The sequence below is a fragment of the Coturnix japonica genome, chromosome 11, assembly GCF_054131305.1.
Source record: "Coturnix japonica strain WE chromosome 11, WE-NBRP24, whole genome shotgun sequence".
Taxonomy (NCBI): Eukaryota; Metazoa; Chordata; class Aves; order Galliformes; family Phasianidae; genus Coturnix; species Coturnix japonica.
The window spans coordinates 24000354-24019833 of record NC_140673.1 but is presented as its reverse complement, the minus strand read 5'-3'; the positions used below and the strand labels follow the sequence as shown (position 1 = coordinate 24019833).

Sequence of the window (19480 nt, the reverse complement as noted above, 5' to 3'; positions counted from 1 at the left end):
GGAGCCGCAGCCTGGCCGCCATTGGGGAGCGGGGAGGCGGAACCGGCCCCATCGCCGGGCGGTGACGGCCCATCACCGGGTGCCGCCCCGCAGCATGGCCGGGCTGATCGACTTCGCGGACGAGGAGGAGGTGAGGAGCTACCTGGAGAACCTGCACGTGGAGTACAGCTACCAGTGCTTCAAGGAGAAGGACCCCGAAGGTGAGCGGCTCTCCGGTGTCCCCCGGCCCAGCCCCCCCCCGCCCCGGCCTGTGCGCGGTTCTGACGGTGCCTTGCAGGCTGCCAGCGCCTGGCCGACTACCTGGACGCCGTCAAGAAGGACTTCGAGGCGGCCGCGCGGGTGCTGCGGGACAACTGCGATGTGTACGGGCACAGCGAGAGCTGCTACAGGCTCGGGGCCTACCAGGCCATCGGCAAAGGTGCGCCCGGCGCTGCGGCGCGGCCCTTTCCCCTTCCTAATTCCTCTGCCCCCTCCCACTCCTCTTTCTCGGGCTCCGTTCAGTCCCTCAGTTTCTTTATCCCAGCACCCTCATGTCTCGCCCCTTTTACTGCCCTAACGTTACTAACACGGCCTCTGAAGCCCTACGGTTTGATTGCAGAGCCCAAAGTGAGGGCTGCTCTTCTTCCCAGAGGCAGCAGCATGGAGCAGAAAGCTCCCATCCATTCAAAGCTGCCCTTGCAGTAACCTTGGTTTCTTGGTGAACAGGTGGACTCGCTGCAGACTTGAAAGCTGCCTACAAGTCTTTCCTGAAGTCGTGTGAGAAAGGTGGGAAGAAGTCGGTGAACGCCTGTCACAGCGTCGGGCTGCTGGCCCACGATGGGAGAGTCAACGATGATAAACCTGACCCGGTTGTTGCTAGAGACTATTACACAAAAGCCTGCGATGGCAACTTTGCTCCTAGCTGCTTCAACCTCAGTGTGATATACCTCCAAGGAGCAGCCGGGGTCCCTAAGGACATGAGCCGTGCTTTGAAGTACTCGCTGAAGGGGTGTGAGCTGGGTCACATATGGGCTTGTGCCAATGCCAGTCGAATGTACAAGCTGGGAGATGGTGTTGAGAAGAATGAGGGCAAGGCAGAGGATCTGAAAAACAGGGCAAAACAGTTGCATAAAGAACAGAAAGAAGCCTCGAGTTCTTTAACATTTGGAGAGTAAAACTGTCAGTCACAGTTTAGACAACAGCTTTCAGTGGCAAGTGAACTTGCTGTTTAAATCTCATGAACGTATAGTTTTCACTCAATAAATATCTTGTAAGTATTTGTATGTACAAATACACTTATATTATTGTGGATGCAATAAATGTGACCAGCTCTGTGCCTTTCTACATTTTTTAATGTGTTCTTAAGTGTATCATTTACATCCCACTCGGATGGAGAAATGCTTTGGGCCTAGTGGGAGTTTGTCCCCGTGTGCTGCTTCAGTACTGAGCCTTGTGCTAGGACCAGATCCAACACACTCACATCCACACGCCCAGCCCTAATTTTGCTTCTTTGGATATAAAAATGCTGTCCTTTGCTTGCACGTTGACTCTGTTAGTTGTGAAATGTTCCTCCAGGCTACCTGTTGATCCCAGATAGCGCCTCTTGCTGTCTCTGGTGATTATAGGGATGTTTCTCTGGTTAGTTTAGACTTGGAAGGATTTAAGTCATGTCCAGGTGATGCCAAGCCCAAAGAAGTAATGTGTCTGTGTGACAATACATACATAGAGACGTGTTTCCTTATAGCTCTTGCAAGTGAAATGGGCAGGAAAGATGAGAAGTAAGAACAAAAGGAACTTACTTAGTTTTGTTGGGCAGATGAACTGAAGGGGCAGAGTTCAAGAGAGCAGCTGCAGGCTGTAGTAGGGAAAGTCAAAGAGCTACAAATTGACTAAACATGGAACTGCAGGTGAGTGTATAAGGCAGGAGATTTTACACAACTTTATGATTTTAGTTGTATACGTGCATGCAAAGCTTGTGATACACGTTTGTACAACTCGCTGCAAAGGTACAACCGATTCAGAACATGAAAGCTCTGGCTGTGGTTTGAATAAAGAGACAAGCTTGCCATTAAAATAAATTGAGTGAAACAAACACAAATTTGGTCACAGCCAGAACTGAAGGTGTATGCAGCAGGTTAAACGGCTAAATGAAGTGTGTACTATTTCAGACAGAGCATGTATGAGTCCTCCCAGCTGTACTTGCGACAGATCTCTTGCAAAAACATTCCTTGCAGGAGATCTGCTTGCTGCTAGAATAAAAACCACAGAGGCAGAGTGATAAAACTGGAACGACAGATGGCAGTATATGTGAAATGTTGCATACCTTCAGTATAAGGCTCTTAGCTCTGCTCTCAGCAGCCTGTGAAAAAAATTAGTAATGAAAAAAGTGAGGTTATTTTTTCTGTTAAGTCAGTTAATACTTTTTGGCATTTCAGGAAAGCAGAGCTGTTTCAGAGGAACACATAGGAAAGGTTACCCATGCACTGAGTGTGGCATTGTATTAATAAAATGGTTTGCAAGTTCTGCTTTCAAGTACAACAGTTTTCAAGCCTTCTGCTCAAGAGTAAGCAATTACAGGTAGCTCAAGGCACTGCAGAGCAGCGTGAAATGCTGAGCATTCTGAGTTCATAACACTCACTGCCTCTGAGCACTTTGTTCAGATCCTTGATCCAAACGAATCTGCCACACTGGTACAAGCTTTATTCCAGTGATCAGCACTCACAGTACAACAGGAAGGGACTGGGGAACATCCTGAATAAAACTGGCACCCATTGCAGATAATTAAAGCTACGTATAAAGTGCACATTGAAGAGATTTGTGTGAGGTGCTTTTTTTTCTTAGCATGTGAACAGAGTTTAAATATCATTAAATTTGTGTGTAAAAGGTGTCAGGTGTGTTAGTACAGGTAAGTTTGTGAAGCATCATCCAATTTTGTACCACTAGGTCTGAAACCCTATTACACTAAAAACTCAGAGTGGCAAAGCATCAAATCTGATCAGCCTGTTGTATTTCAGTGTGTTATAAATTATACGTAGTTAATGATGTTCCCAGCAATCTATTCTCAACCTAGAAACGACATTCATGAGACATAATCAAAATTGGCTAAGAGGTGAAAATTGCACTGCAAATCTTGGCTTATAACCACCTTGCTCTGATATTACGAGGGTATTATCAAAAGGCCAGTGCTCCTGCTTTTTCTTTTTAACTGACGTTACATAGGCTAAATTTTACATCCTCTTGGGAAGAAGACTGTTCCTCCAGATCCTCTGAGGTCATAAAGTAAGTGTGATAGATCCACGGCAATAATAGTGAACACTGAAATACAGAACACCTGTTGGTCTCTTCAGGACTGGGGGATCATCTTAGGAGTAAAGCAGCTTAACTCAGTCTGACAGCTTCCAAACCACTCTCTGTTTCTGTTTTTGCTCATTTGTATTGACTTAAGCATACAGCCAACTTCCTTTAATTAAGCAGCAATATACTTGAAAAAGGCATTGTGACCAATTTTAATGAGTTAAATACAATCTCAAATACATAGCTTTAAATCACGAAAGCATTCACAATGGGATGCCTCCTGCAGCTGTGAAAAGATTACTGGCGGAGTGCTGTTTTTGTGCAGAGATCTGAAAAAACACTGCTGCCACATCCTGCTGTGTCCTAAGTGTCCTTTGTATTCATTCAGGACAAAATAAGCTGTCAGGTAAAGAAGCTTCATGATGTCATGTAAACAGAAAGGGACTCGTTCTGGTGGCTCTGTTTCTGCATGGCATTGTAAAAAGCAGCTTTGCAGCTTGCCAGCCTGTGTTCAGCTGCCAAAAACAACTTCTTTCTGCAGCGTGTGAGCATTCTTAGACATGTCCACACCCACTGGGATGGTCTGGGAGACTCTGTGTGTAAATCATCGCACCAAGAAAGAATGCTGTCTTCAAACCTTGTATTTGATATGGAAAGAAATTCACTCTGTTGGCAACGTTTCATTACCATGAGACTGAGAGGAACTTACCTATGTAGCTTCTCCCTGGAGGTGCAATGTCCCTGGAAAATATCTCAGTGTCAAAAATTCTATCAAGCTCTGACTTTCCAGACACTGAATTAACAATATGGCCCAGAATCTAAACAAAGCAGACTCCTCCAAGACTCTCAAGACTTTAATGATCTGATTCTGCACCAAATCTGTGATGTCAAATTTCTTATTCCATATCTGCAGCCTCCCAGTGCTTTCATTCCCAGTGCATCCACTCTTGAAGCAAACACCACAACCACTAGTCATACTCATTTTAGATACTAAATTTAGTTTGTTGTTACTGCCTTTACTCTAACACTAGTTACAATTACCAGTGGTATATTGGTTCTGAATATAGTGTTTTATGCAACTTACTTTGTTTTACAGTCTTGCTTGTAATATGGGAATTGGTTTGGTAATATAGTCTTATTTGTTATCCTTTCTTCCCCTAGATCAGGTAGTAAGAAATCCGTGCAATGTGGCTTTGTAAAATTAAGGCCACTTTGGAGAGGTGATTTCAGGTGGGGATTTGTGAGCAGCATGATAGCAATGCATACATACTCATAATTGTGAGTATAGTGGGAGTTCTCTGTAAATTCTCATCCTGTTAGTGCAGAACTGAAACACGGTGCTTTAAACATACCCTGGAGAGTTTTTCTTAGCAGCTGAAAGCCATCTGGTAAAGCAGAAGAAAGAAAAGAAATGAAAACTGCATGTTTGTACAGTAGTTGTCACCCAGAGCATTCTAGTGCATTTTAATCACTAGAAACAGAACTGCTTCTCAGGTCCTAGAGCCATTACATACCAGGCTGGGATAGGAAAGCCGCAGAAGAAAACAGGTAGTTCTTTAACCACAATGTAATTTCCTAACTTAAAGATGAGGCCATTGTGAACTTAGGCGAAACATTCCTTTTTCTTTCAGCCCTCTTTTGGCACCTTGATAGCTTGGTCTGAGCATTTCTTTGTCTCAGGGTAAACACTGGAAAGAAGTGAGCTGATTTACGGCCAGCTCTCCTGTAATTGGAAGCGCTCCTTGTTCCTATAGAGCTTCCTGCCCAAGAAACTGGTTAACAACAGCTTTACAACAACCAGCGCTGCAAACTCATGAGAAGAAAACCTGTATTCTCCCTATTTTACGTGAAAGGAGAACAAGCAGTGAATGGTTAATTTCTTAATTAATGTTACACAGTATCACAGAGGGCCCAAACTGACTATTCTTCAAACAATATTTAACGTGGCAAGGATCTGTTGATTCTTTACAAGCCAACAAACACTAAGATGGGAAATGTCATTCTGATAATATATGTTATTCTGTAAAGATGCAATAGCCACCTCAGCACAAGTGTTTGTTATTAATAGCAGCTGAAAAGAAGATAAGAGGCTGTGAGGCTGCCAACACTGCAAGCAGCTTTTTGTGGCTGTTATCTTCAGGGAACTGGTGGGCCTTTTCTCTATGGCACTGTTTGCTCATTTGTTTTGCAATTGGACAAAGGAAATATGCAGTATCTTACTTTAAAGGTAAGCTGAGGTAGAGCAGATCTAGCTGTCATAATAATGCAAATATCCCTTAAACGGGCAATTACAATTAATATTTTGCCTCAGCATCTCACAGTACTGAGCCCAGAATACTCACTGTCATCCTACATGTTGAGAGAGCTTGGCGCCCAATTGTGAAAGAGTTTTACATTTTAGAAGGATCACAGAAACTCTATCCACTGGGGAACCAAAGGTGAAGCCCTCTGTCAGACTGCAATGACAGCATTGCACACACAAGCTGGGAAACTGGCATTTTGAGGCGAGCAAAGACACCTGGTACTCAGGAACCTACTGCTAATGCTACAGAAGAGCAGTGACCTTCATGCTTCACTTAGCGCTCTCGAAAGGCATTAACATTGCCTGGGGACATAAGGGGACAGAAAAAAATTAGTGACATCTTTTCATGTTCAAGAATAAAAGAAAAAGGTCTTTGATTCAATTCTTATTCATTAGGCTGAATCGGAGACATTGTAAAACTGAGAAACAGATATAACCTTGAAATCGAATGATACTGATACTTAATACCAACAGCTCTGCTGCTTTCAGAAAGGTCCTTGTGCAATCTGGGCTATAGAACATTTCTTCTCTGCTTTTGCCTTGACACCACAAATTGATCAGATGACTGTGAGGAAAGGAATTGATTAAGCACTTTCTGTGCTTAGAGGCTTGAGCTAATAAGTGACAAACAAATGCAGTTTCTTGTTGGAATCGTTATGTGCAGTACTACTCAGACGATGAATATGGTTAAAACAAGGGATTCCGTACTTCCTCCAGCACATCAAACATCATCTTCTTCCATCTAGGCTCCGTGTTGTTGTTTTAAAGGACTTGCTGAATGTAACTTGGCCCCAAAACTGCAGAAAAAAACTAGTTTATAACGGAGTAACAGAAAAAGGGCCTGCAATGAGTTTAAATCCCTGCATGGCAGAGGACTGGGACAGAAATACAGTTCTTCATCACAGACATCTTCACTTTCTGTCTGTCGCCAGGGCTGAACCAGTACACAAACAATAGTCTGATACTGGAAACCAAGCCAGCTTTTTTTTTGTCCTGGGCTAGCTGTGCATTTATTTGATGGGATTGCAGTAGCTCTTTCAAGCTCTCCCAGACCCATTAAAGGCTGAAGAGTGCCTCAGCACTTTAAGCTGCAGGTGGTCAAAACACTCAGAATGGAGAAAAGATTAGAGCTATCCATCTATATTAAAATAAACAAAACAAAACACCTAGCTCCACAACAGAACCCAAATCTTCTCATGGTCTGCTGAGCCTTTTGTGTGCTGTCCTATGTGCTGCTCAGCTGTATTTTTGTTATTTTTCCTGTGGGAGGGCTGTTCCCTTGGCTACCGGCGCTGGTCTCTAATAGTTGGCATTCGGGCATTCAGAGCTAATAGGATGAAAACATTTCCCTGCTTTTCCTTCATTCCAGAAGAGCTGCAGGGACACAACTGGAAATGTTTCTGGAGGGCAGCAGCTCCATGGAAAACCACAGTATCTACTTGGATGCTTTTGCCCCAGTGCCAGGTAGATCTGTGGGGTCTTTTCCTGCTGGCCCCTACCTTGAGAGAAAAGTGCTAACAGGAGGTGAGGCTGGGGGCTTGTTTCTCTGCCCTCATGCACATGAGATCACATATGCTACCTTAGCTGCTCCAATCAGATTTCATTTTAGCCACAGGCACAACCACCAGCACTACAGTATCAAGCATTACATACACAGCCAGTCTCATGCAAACAGGAGGGACAGGTCACAGCAAACACAGTTACCTTCTAGGAGCTACAATCAGTGTCCCATAGTCTTGGCTTTCTGCTTTAAGGACACTGTTGCTTTTGCACAAGAGTAATGGAAACAGTTATCTCCACTGGAGATGTTCTACCTCAATGTTCTGCCCTCACTTGTCATCAAGCACTCCATGAACTTCATTTCATTAAAGCGTTTGCAAAGTAACTTTTGCACAATAACCTGCTCTCCATAGACCCTTCATAGACTGAATCTGTTCTAATTTAAATTACTGTTATGTGAGGGACTCAAATACATCTTTTTCTTTAGATAAGTGCCTGGAGGAAACTAGTCCTTTCACAGTCACGCAACACTAGAAGGGGACACTAATTCAAAAGCCAAGGTGAAGCTTGCAGTATCTATGGAAACTGGAGACCAGTCTAAAGAGAAAGCAGAAGAGAAAGTAAGAACACAGATCTATCTGATGAACAGAAAACATCAGATCTCAGACAGAAGCTGAGAAAATGAGGCAGTAAACAAACCATCAAGGAAGAGTTTTACACTGGATGGCTGGATACCTGGTTAAGACTCATGGAAGTGCTGGGGGTCCATGGGCAGATCAATGGAATTAAGCAACCCGCCCTGGCTGTAACAGCTCCCAGCTCTCTGCCAACCAAATTGAACTCTCCATTTTATTTCCACCAAGCCACTACCTGTCCTGAGGTTTCCAAAGGATGCTACTTCCCTTAAAGTCTTTTATGATCCACTCATGACTCAGGGCTCCATACTTCCTACTTTGCTGAAGAGGCAGCACTCTAAAGCACATCAGACTCTTAACTAGTTCAGGGCACAGTAGTGCACACATACCAGACACTGCTTGTCAGCATATTGATCACTGCTCACCAATTTGCCATCATGAAAACACCACTGCCTTTAGACACAGAAGTCATACCCTTTTCATTCTTGCTGATAACACAAGGTAATCCTGCATGAATGTTCTCTAGGGGAAATAAGATTTTATTGCAGCAGAAGTGATATTAAAACACATCACACTGGGACACTAATATGCATATTAATGAAGTATGTGCTATATAGAAGCCTAAGAAAATTGAGCTAGCAGGGACCTTGGGGTTTAGTACTTTCTCTTTGCTCCAAGCCAGAATTATCTGTATTTATCACACCTGACAGCTATCTGCCGTGTCCAACCTCTTCTACCAGCTTCACGATCTCTGCAAGCATTATTTTCCTGTGTTCACTGGTCTTCCCAGAAAAGCTCAAGGTGAATGCAGTAAAAGGACAACACGCAACCAAGAAAGAATGATCCCATTCCAACAGCAGCATGGACTCAGGTGTCCTGGCAGTCTAAGGGAAGTCCCACTCAGTTCAAGTGTTTATTTAGAGTTGGCTGCAGTAGAGCATTATTTATAAACAGCTGAAAAAGAAATCTTTTCAGTGTGATGGGAAGTGCAAGCAAGATGCAGTTCATCAGCATCAGAGCAGATAACTAGCAATGGGTCAGTGTAAAAAGGCAGTTCATGGCAACGCAGGAGAGGCAGAATAAAGGAGCAGCCACTTGCACTACTGATGAGGATTGTCCTAGATTTATTTTTTGCTGTATCAAAGTAACTGCTCTTTATTTTTGGTGGTGGTGCAGGCATTACAACAGCACACTACAAATCAGCTGCTTGGTTTTATTTACTTCTTGGTAAGAAAAGAGATTTACCAGCCACATGAAGTGCTGCTGTTTTCATGCAGATAAGATTACAACTCCAGTCCCAGCCAGCCTGCAAAAACCTGGGATTAGAGGAAAGGCAAACAGTGGAAACCTACACTACTGCTCCCAATACCTGTTCTAGAAGAGGCAGTTTAAATGTGCAGCACACCTTGATTTTATTTCAAATACTTTCAAATAAACATGAACGCTCTCCAATGGTTGTGGTTCAGTCCCCCAGAAAATAGAACCATTGGCAGAGTCCATTGCTGGCACAGGCAGCCCTGCTCTGTCACCTACTAGGAAGCACAGCCAAGAGGCCAAAGCTGTTGATCTGACTAAGCAGCCTGAGTTGTTTTTCCAGTGGTAAATGTGCCTCTAAGGGTTTGTTTCATGTTGATGGAAGAGGAAAAATATGTTGTCCTCTGCACAAATGGCTTATCTATCTAGTCTATCATTTTTCATCCTAAAAAAAAAAAAATCCCATTTCAGACAAAGTCCAATATGGATCATATAATGATGGAACTGAAGCATTACAGTTAAATCCTGAGAACTGGCAAATTTTAAGGAAAACACATTCACAAAACTAAATAATTTTGCAGGTTCTTCAGTTGCTGTCATTTGGGTGCAGGAAAACAGAAACTGCCCCTTCCCACGCAAAGCCCACTCCTGCCTGCAAAAGCTCTGACCTAGCTCCCCTATTTGCTTGGTTAGCTGTTATCCCATGTGTTTGTGCCCCAGCTGAGTTCCTCACATATTACCTCAAATCTCAGAGACTGCAGTTTAAAATCCCAAGCTTGGTAGCTCCAGCAGACACGAGGAAGGAATGTCAGACCTTACAACTCCTAAGCTCTTTGTCTCAGGCTTCCTGGGTATAGCAGTGCTCCTAGGGAGCATCTCAGTTGTGGGGGCAACTGACAGCCCCAGTTGGAGCGTGTGGGTAAGGCCCAGTTCTCATTTAGTTCATCACAAGGATTTATTGACATGAACAACAAACAACACCTAATGAAAAGAGACTGCAGAGACACATTATATCCTTGACTTGAAAGAGAAATCCATACATTAGAGGGAGCAATATAAAGCAGAGGGATGAAACAACTACATTCTTCACATTTGTTAGGATCCCATAGTTCATAACATGTTTTAGTCTCTACCTTAAGCCTCTCTCTCTAAGCTGATGGGCTCATACGAAATCTGCCTCATTGACCTGCCCTTACTGACTCCTGGAAACCCCCAGACAAGTACCAGAGCCTACTCGGAGGGACCTTCCCCAAAAGTACCTGAAGGAATTGCAAGGAAGAGAAAGATCCAGAAGTCATCTTTTTCCCCATTAATTAATTGGAGTGACTAGAAGATGCAGTGAAGGTTAATTTGATCCCTCTTACACTATTATATGTTTGCATTTATTCGTTTAAGAACAATTATTATATCGATACTAGTTATATTGATGGTGTCAATGGTTCCTCTAATTACCAGAAAACTGATTAACACCAATTCAAACCAAATGAACATGTAAAGTTCACTGCTTTGTGCAGGTGTCCTATCAAAAATAAATTAGCTAAAAATAATAAAAAGAAACAGCATGAATCATTGCCATGCTTTTTGCCTCATGATAGCTTTTGGTTTATTTTACTGAAATGAAAAATTACTGCGAGTAATTTCATTATTTTCCTCCTCAAAGAATCTCTTCCAACTCCAAGTTACCCTATGGCCTGCGTTATTTTTGAAGACTGTCCTGGAAAATCCATTAAGACCAGCAGTAACTAACTATTGAAGATACGCCTTGTTTTATATATTCTCTCTTTAATTCCTGCATGCCAATGAAATCTTTTACCCTTTGCTTTGACAAGAAGCACCAAATTCACCCCATATACACTGATTGTGCAGTCAGAGAACTGCAAGGAAGTGCTGCCAGCTCCTCTGGGTGCACCGCTGTGTTGCATAAGGCCAAGAAGCTTCCCTCCAAGAGCAGGGGCATGAGTTGCTCTTGGTGCCTGCTGAGAGCAGTCTGTCCACAAGGAAGGACCTGTATTTCTGACTACTCACCTACACCCATTGCACTGCTGGAATACTTTAAATATGAGTCAATTACAACCTCAAAACTCTGATCAGGGTCTTTTATTTCATCATCTATTAGGTGCCGCCTTGGCAAACCACCAATGACAACCTTTTCACTGCCTGTTTGGCCCAAAGTGTAGCTATGCTACAGCTGCAGCAGTTCATACAGTGGAGGCACACCTACACCAGTGCCTGAACTTTCATAATAGATAACCCTTTGAATATGTATACAAACATATTTTTCAGTATATGCTTTTTCTATAGAAACATCATATCCAATTGAACATGGTCTACTTAAAATCAATTCATATTTACACTCTGCAAACTAAATGGAAGCTAAGCTAGGCCAATCTGTTTCAAGAGCTGACACTGATGCTGCTTCTACCCCCATCCTATCACGATTTCTTCCCACTCTCCCCTGAAGAGGAAATACGTCAGGCTTGGAGTCTGATTAGCTGTAATCAGAAAACATCTACATCTGTAGTTGAGCAGTGGAAGCTTTTCAATTACAATGGATTTTAAGAATACATCTCTGTTTTAGAAAAACAAATGCTTTTTTTTTTTTTTGAGGAATTTGAGCTACATAATTCATTTATAAAGTTTTTCTTCAACCATAGTAACAGTACCAGAGAATGAGGTATCTTAACTACAGCAGGGATACATTTCTGCTCTTTGGAACTAAACATAACTTACTGTCACTGAAGAAGTACTGGAGAGTTTTTCAGAGGGAGAGTGGTAGAACAGTCAGTGTTTACCTGCTGTACAAGAACAGGTTCCTTTTTCCTTGCTAAAGTGCCCAAAAAAGCATCACTGAATTGGTGGGTTCAAGTAAGCCTCAGGTACACTGAATGGCCTTCAACTTATGCTTTGCTCCTGGTAATGGTGCTTTTTAACACATGAGATAAGGAAATCTACCTTGAGGGCAAACCTGGATAGCAAGCTGAAGGTATGTATTCATATCTTAGCACTAACCTCATAGAATAACAGCCCCTCCCAACACGTTGCTTCCCCAGGACAGCAACATGAAGTGCTCATGGTGTAGGCATACATGGAACAAGAAGCCATCTGCCTTAGGGCATACCTGCAGGGAGCCACGAGCAGGAGGAAGCCTGCAGCTCTGAAACACCTCTTCTGTCATTTGATGTAATGACTCCTGTCAGAATAGACCCCAAAACACTGCACTGGAAGGGTAGCTCCAGTGAGAATAAACCCACGGTGAATGCTGAAGAAGCTGCACTGTGACTCAGGTCAGTTCAGATTTAAAACACAGCTCCATGGGCTGTAAGTGTGGGGATGTGCTCCTGGCATACTTGACATACCACTGCTAGAAGAAGAATCCTACATACTAGTTTAACTTGCTCACCTTCTGGTTACATTCCAAGAATGTTCCTACTTCTGGTTTGTCAAGTTCACAGTAAAGTAAGGGGAAAGCAAGATATTGTATTCTACTTTAAACTGAAATGCAAACTGTAAGCCAAATTTTAAACAACATCTACAAGCCTCATTCATACACTGCAAAAAGGTTAGAAGAGTACTTCTGTGCACTTCTGTGTCCTTTTCATACTGTCACCTCATTGTTTATATTTTTCTAAAGAGAAAGATAATAGTATTAATCTATTCCTTGGGGCTGCTGTGAGGATTCATCAGTTAACATTTATGCAGCAAACTGGAATAAGTGCTTTTCAAGTGCTAAACATCATTATTGTTCTCTTCCTCTTCATTAGTACATTATGTACATCCCAAGTAGACAAGTTAAATACTGAAATTAATTGTCTTCAATGTAAGGGAAGTGGAAAAAGGTAAAGACCAATTGAGAACCACTAATGAGTGCTGTGAGTGTCATCTGTGTGTAATAAAATAATCCACTGCATTTTGCAGAATTACAAATGTATATATTTGCACACATCTAAGCAAGATCTTCCCGGAGCAAAGCCCTGAGAAATGTCTAAATTAAACACATCAAATGCTCCCATGTGCCTTGCAAACTAAACATATAATAAAACATACAGGAAATGAGATTTGCAAAGAATCACTGAGAAAGCTGTCAGATTTTATAGCGCAAAACCTACCTGCTGCTTCAGTTTGCTTCCTTCTTAAGAAGTAATCTCTATGGGAAGGAACAGCCATGGAGGAGTAGAGCCAGTCCAGAGCTGGAAAACGCCCCTTGCTAAAAGAGAAAAAACAGAAAAAATAAATTCAGAAAAAATACAAATTCCAGAAAAGACAACCCAGCAGATGGTATCGCTGGTGATGGAGGAGCAAATGCAAGTAGCAGCACAACAGCACAGAACCATTGTCTGCTGGACCCATGCACACAGCCATGCACCTTCCCCTGCCACCACTGCTGCCCAGTGCAGGCACTCTGCTGTCCCATCTTCACCCAAGCATCCCATACTATTTGTTTTATTTTTTTCCTATTTCAGTGATATAGGAATGATACAGTATATTTATCAAAGTGCAAAATAATTGGAATTAGGTATCTTCCATAAATATTTGTGAGAACTATGAGAAATGGGCAAAATCTTAAGGCATGTCCTTGCTATTCAATATTTGCCAGTTGCTAATGGTTAAGTACATCTCAGCCTTGTGATCTGAAATTCATCCAGCCAACATATAAACGCATGAAAGGCAGGTCCCTGCTCCAAGACATCCATCTGGGTCTCTTCCAATAGCAAATGACAGGAACACATGTTGCTAAAGGGTAGAATCTCTCCTGGGCCTGGATGAATTGCTGTGTGCTGGTTACCGTATTTTTCCCTTGCCTGGGGGTAAATTGTGGTTGTATAGCTGAAACCAGGTAACAAATTTTAATGTAGCTGAAATAAGGTGAGACAAATTTAGTCTTTGCAGCTCTATTTTGTTTTGCTTTTAAAAGATCTGCATGGTTTTACAAAACCTGAGCAAGTTTCTCGCTTTCAGGACGGAGCCATGAAGATTAAACACATTCAATTAAAAACAATCAAATATGCTTTAGTACCAGGGAGGAGAACAGTGGAAGCAAATTACACACTGCATAAAATAAAGGCAAAATCACTTTTTTGGCATCTTTATATACGTGTAGCAAGCACCTTGAAAATTCCCATATTCCCAAAGCACATATATATACATACACTGAGGTTCAGAAGCAGTTGGCAGTGACATGCACAAGGCAATGGTGGCATCCAGGCTTGGGCCAGCCTTCTCTTGTGATACTTTGGCACTTCAAAATGGGACTTTCTCAGCTTTCTCTCACAGAGACAATCTGAATTGTTAGTTGTCTGGAAAGAGGGAGAAAAAAAACACTGCTACACTTTTGTTGAACAGATTGGTTTCTGTGATCTACATATCTGCACTAATTAATTCACATCCCCAGCTGTTCTTCACACAGGACTTACCTCACACTAACAATTCAATATCTTTTGAAATTTGACTGGAATTAAGCAATTTTTTTTTCCTCTCACTAATTCCAGTTGTTTTTTAACTTGAAAGTCAGAACTAATTGAGCACAGCACTAATATCCCTCAGCAGTCTTCCGCTGTCATCTCACCACTGGGGAATACTTCAGTGGTTGATTGCCATTTTTTGGTTAGATGTCTCTGTTGGAAAAGCTGCTTTGTGTCAGTATTGCACCCTTTTGAGCCACATAAAACCAGAAAATTGAACCGCTATTTGAAAGAAAAGGAAAAAAAGGGTATTGTAAGATGATGTGCGTAGAATGGCAGTTCACATACTTTTTTAGCATTTAAAAAGCACGTGGTGCCCAGACATGCGATATTGTACCGTCCCAAATGCTAAAGCCTTAGGGTCATATTCTGGAATTATCCTGAGGGAGCTGCAATACACTTCCCTCTGATCTTTGGTATGCACAAGCAGATAGTATTTCATTTAGAGAAAGCATCTAGCAAAACGAATCCTCACTCCAATTGCATCAATTCACATCAAGCAAGCTCTTTAATTTCATTCAGCTACCTGGAGATGCCTAATTTTCAGGGTTTGAAGGAGAAATAGGCTAAGATGTGCCTTATAACTCTTCATTCAGTTTTGTTAAAACTGGCCCATCTTTTTTCTCTTCTCCAGTTCTTTTCCTTCAGCTTTCTCCCAGTGTTTCAGGCTGGCTACAAGCCATAGCAGCAACAATAGCACAATTCTGAAGCTGAACAAATGAACAAATCAGTGCAGAGGCAGGGCTTTGCTAACCCATTGTTTGGAGAGGCACTATCCTAACTAGCAAGGAGTGAGGTCAGTCTGCTTACAAAAACATGTAGGCACACCACTAGATATCAGGTTAACGTCAGTTATTCCTGCAAATTGTTTGCATGTGGAATGAAAAAGAGATTAACAGCAAAGCTGGCCTTAAAACTCTGTTTCCATGTAGTGTTGTTCAGGACTCTGCAAAAATCCTCAGCCAGCAAACCCACTGAGAAAACCCTTATTCTGGTTATCATGCCCAGGACAATAAACCACTGTAGTAGAAATAACTAATAGTGAAAAACATCTGCATTATTTAGCATTGTAGAGCTCTTTCTGCAGAGAAAGTACACTTCCTAGTGGAACGAAACCCATTTTGATGGGCTTCATGTTTGCACTGTGTCATGACAAACAAAACCTGGGCCACCAAATACGCACTGAAATCTTTAGAGAAGAAAGGGGAATCTTCTTGTTGTTTACTGTTGAACTGCTGTGCTGACATCAGCCTCCAGCTACGGACTGTACTTCTCTGGAACCCCCTAAGAACACTGCTGAACCTTGGAGCTCGATGTGAAACATAGATTCTCTCTACACCTTCATATGAAAGCATCCTTGCTACTATTACCCCTCATATTATGCATTGCTGTAGAGCACAGAGTGGAAGATATCCATCTTTCCTAACTCCAAGTAAGGTGTTTTCCAGTTTGCTAATGTGAAAAGTACAACATCTTAGTAATTAGTAGTTTGGGGATTTATCATTCTGTCAGCCCTGATGTACATTAGCAGCTGAGGAACATTGCTATGAATAGCCAAACATTGCTGTGGTTGTTTATGAAAGGGAATTTTCAATCTAGGTCAGACATAGTGGATTACAAAAACAGTTTATCAAGCAGTATTGGATAAAATAAAGGACTTGCTGCAAAAAGAAAACAGGAAAGCTGTTATTCACAGTATTAACTTAAATTATTTGATTTTAAAATGTCATTTAATGTCTTTGTGAGGCATTCTATTTTGGTACGCTTTTGCCACAGAATTTCATCACTCTGTATAATAACAACTACATGTTAAAATAGAAGTTTAGTCCTGTAAATGTTAATCCTAAATCTGCATTCATATAGGTGTCTTCTTCAAAGTTCTGAGACAGGAAAGTAAGAGCAATAGCTGGTGTTGCTCCAGTGAAAACAGTCTGGTCCTGTTTTCACATGGATTCAAGCCTTCCAATAGATCCTGGTATTTCTTACTTTTATCTACACTAAGCTACAATCACAAATAAAAGGAGTCCTAAGACAGCCATGTCAATGTGATCAGACTGTTTAGAAATATCATGACATTTTTAGTAACTGCTTATGAAGGGGGAAGACTCCAGCTTGCTGATACACAAGCCCTCCCCACCAAAGACCATAACATCTGTTCTTCTCTTATTTTCAGTAAAACGTTTGTTATAGAGCTGGAATTAAGGCCAGGTGATGTCACAAACAAGTTTGGAATGCTGAAATAATTATTTTTTTAAAGTAATTGCTTCCTATTATGATTACCGTAACAGTTAGTGTAATTCTCTATAAAGCTCTGGGTAATATCTAATTTACTGGAAAAAAAACAGCAAATAAGTAACTTTATCTGCTCTAGAAAACATATTAGTACCAAATCTGATTTACTATATAGACAGCAGGAGAGCTTCATTGTCCTTAGCACTTCTCTCTTGCTTTTAAACGTTTGGCATAGTCAAAGTTATGAGTCAATTAGGCTGTTGTCACTTAGCAACCACAACTGGGTGCAGGAGCAAAGCACTTGGGAGCAGACTGCACTTGACTACTAAACATTGCCACTCCAGCTCATCCAGAACTCCTCTCTCTTACTGACAAAAATGAGGAGGAAGGGAGCACAGAAAAAAAATGTGGCTTCCAGGAGTATTCACATCCCCTTTAAGTTTAAACATAGATTTGAAAAATGTTAGACATATTTTACAGGAACTCACAATGGAAGCTGAAGCCCAGTGCAGTTGGTCTCAGAACAGTGACTGCTGAGCATAATTTTGCTCAGATACTCTAGCATCCAGTTAAGCTACTCCACAGTTTCCAGATGCAGCTGAAAATACCAGTAACCAACTATTTGTCAGTATATTTTGCCTCTGAAAAGCACTGTGAGGAACAAAGGTAATTAATTTGGCTGCTGCATGCAATCCTTGCAGGGCAGCCCCCAGGTATTTTGTTCAGCCCCAGTACATTTGAAGGAAAAAAGTCTCAATGAATTCAGGGAGGATCCAATTTTCTGCTTGTCACATGTAGCAGAAAAGCCTCAGCTGGCAGGAGAGTGCTGCTGCTGCCCAGGGAAGAGCAGTTCTGTCTTGCTGCACCATCTCACCTCATCTATCGCTCCAGTGACTTACTCACTGATCGTTCTCTGGAGTTCCAGCTCTACAAACGGCATCTGCCAGGGATGTGGATATGCAGTAAAACAGAGTCAACAGGTATGAAATAGAACCTGCTGCTGCGGGGCTCTGACAGCTCAAGAGCTGCTGCTTCCCCTGCACAACTCAGAACAGCAAGAAGCATTGTAAAGCCAGATTACTTTCTTTACAATGGTGGCATCACAAAAGTCCGCATGTATCTGAATCCCTCACAGCACCATCCCTAAGCCTTTGCCCAGCCAAGTTCCAGGCTGCATACCAGCTGCATACATGTGTACACTTTTCTTCTCTGCTTCCCATCCACAGCTGTCATACCCACTGCCATTAGTCATGAAGCTTAGTGTCTTCCTACAGAGTAAAGAATTTTGAAGATATGGGCACAGAATCAATGTAAACAGCAGAAGAATAAGAAATGCTTAGAGTGCTGTCTGATAGCACTTCTGTGCTTTAGAATATGATGTGCAGAGCTCCTGGGAACAGCAGTCAGAGCAGTAGCAGTGAGGTAAGAAGTGATCATTTCAATACAAACAAGGAATATTTTATTAAACTGCTAACACTAAAAGCTAATAGCTACTTTGGACGCTCAAGATTACTATATCTAAAATTCTTGTGTTTTGAAAATGAAGTTAGTGTAAGAACCAACAACACTCTTGGTAATTAGAAACATATTAAGTATGTTCTACAGAGCAGTGTGATTACATTTAAATTAAATTAAATGTGACTCAACAGTTCCCATACAACGTGTTACCCACATATTTATTAAAATACTCAGATATCAAATTGGTTTCAAGGCTTACCTCAAATAAACTCAGATTCTGAAACTTACCTAGAATTAGTATGTTTTCCATTCAAGCCTCGCAGTTTTAGACACTGAACTGAACGTGGTGTTCCTGAAAGGGAAGGACAAAGTAGAGAAGTGTTAGGGGAGATGAATCAGAGGACAAAACACTAAGCACTTTTCCTGAATCACCTTCTATTGTGGGATTAGAAATTTGCACAACTGCTGTCCCCTCTTGAAGCAGAAACAAAGGAGAAAATAAATAAAAAATGCAAGACTGGAAATAACTCCACCTAAATTCTCTCATGTTTCTGTTGCTGAGTTAGAAACCAGAAAAAGTACAGAAGTGGGTGACTGTTTGGGTGCAAACATTTGTCACACTGTCATGATCTATTGTTAGAAGAAAGTCACAAGAACAACTCTAATGCAGGCTTAACCTACAATGATAGCATGAGCTTTGGCAGGTGCATATGGATAACAAAGAAATCTGTACTGACCTGTGATCCCTGAGCGCAGAACCATTTTGTCTCCCATCTGGTCTTTCTTTTCCTTTATGTGCTTTTCAAATATTTCAGGAAAACTGTTGGTGTACCACAAGGATTGCACTTCACAACTTTGTCCCAGCAGCCTGGACCATAATGATGAAGCTGAACCTATATTTCTATTACCCAGTTTCTTGACAGAAAGTATCAACACAGTTCTACAAATTACATCACTGGTGTAAACAACCAGTCAAACTAATGAGTAACGCCTTCAACAGGCTTTCTGTTATCTTGCACTTGCTTTAGAAGCAGCCCTTTTGAACACTGTTCTTTTTATAACATACATACTTTTTGCTCTTTTATTTCCCTTTTCGTGTGTGGGATTCGTGGTAGATACAGAACATCATTCAGATGCAGCTCAACAATTTTCTGGGGAATTCTTTCCACAAGTGCTTGATACCTCAAGCGCAACTTCAAGGTTTAATTTAGTCCCACTGTATCACTGAAACAGAGTTCTGCACTTTCATTATTCTGTCCTGGAGTATTTAAAGCTTCCTCATGATATTCCAGAAAAGATATGTATGCAGATACACAAAATGTAATGTTCTATGACTTTTTTTTTTTTGTTTGAGCTGGCTCATATTT

At 41.7% G+C, this 19480-nt stretch overlaps 1 protein-coding gene and 1 long non-coding RNA gene across 3 annotated transcripts; one reads left to right on the top strand and one right to left on the bottom strand.

The window, feature by feature from the left end:
- The first annotated feature begins 56 nt into the window (after nucleotides 1-56).
- COA7 (cytochrome c oxidase assembly factor 7) lies at nucleotides 57-1325 on the top strand. 2 transcript variants are annotated; one of them, XM_015870609.3, is made up of 3 exons: nucleotides 57-200; nucleotides 278-418; nucleotides 706-1325. In XM_015870609.3, exons 1-3 carry the CDS (start codon nucleotides 95-97, stop codon nucleotides 1152-1154), a joined length of 696 nt encoding a protein of 231 aa, XP_015726095.1. In that variant the 5' UTR covers nucleotides 57-94; the 3' UTR covers nucleotides 1155-1325. The 2 variants fall into 2 exon arrangements, with proteins under 2 accessions (XP_015726095.1, XP_085367860.1); XM_085511734.1 differs by lacking the exon at nucleotides 278-418.
- A 906-nt stretch (nucleotides 1326-2231) lies between these two features.
- LOC107317663 (uncharacterized) lies at nucleotides 2232-19014 on the bottom strand. The gene is made up of 5 exons (XR_001556959.3): nucleotides 18851-19014; nucleotides 18402-18465; nucleotides 14112-14258; nucleotides 13071-13168; nucleotides 2232-2338 (listed from the first exon to the last, which is right to left on the bottom strand). It is a non-coding gene; the product is annotated as an uncharacterized LOC107317663 (long non-coding RNA).
- Between the last annotated feature and the right edge of the window lie 466 nt (nucleotides 19015-19480).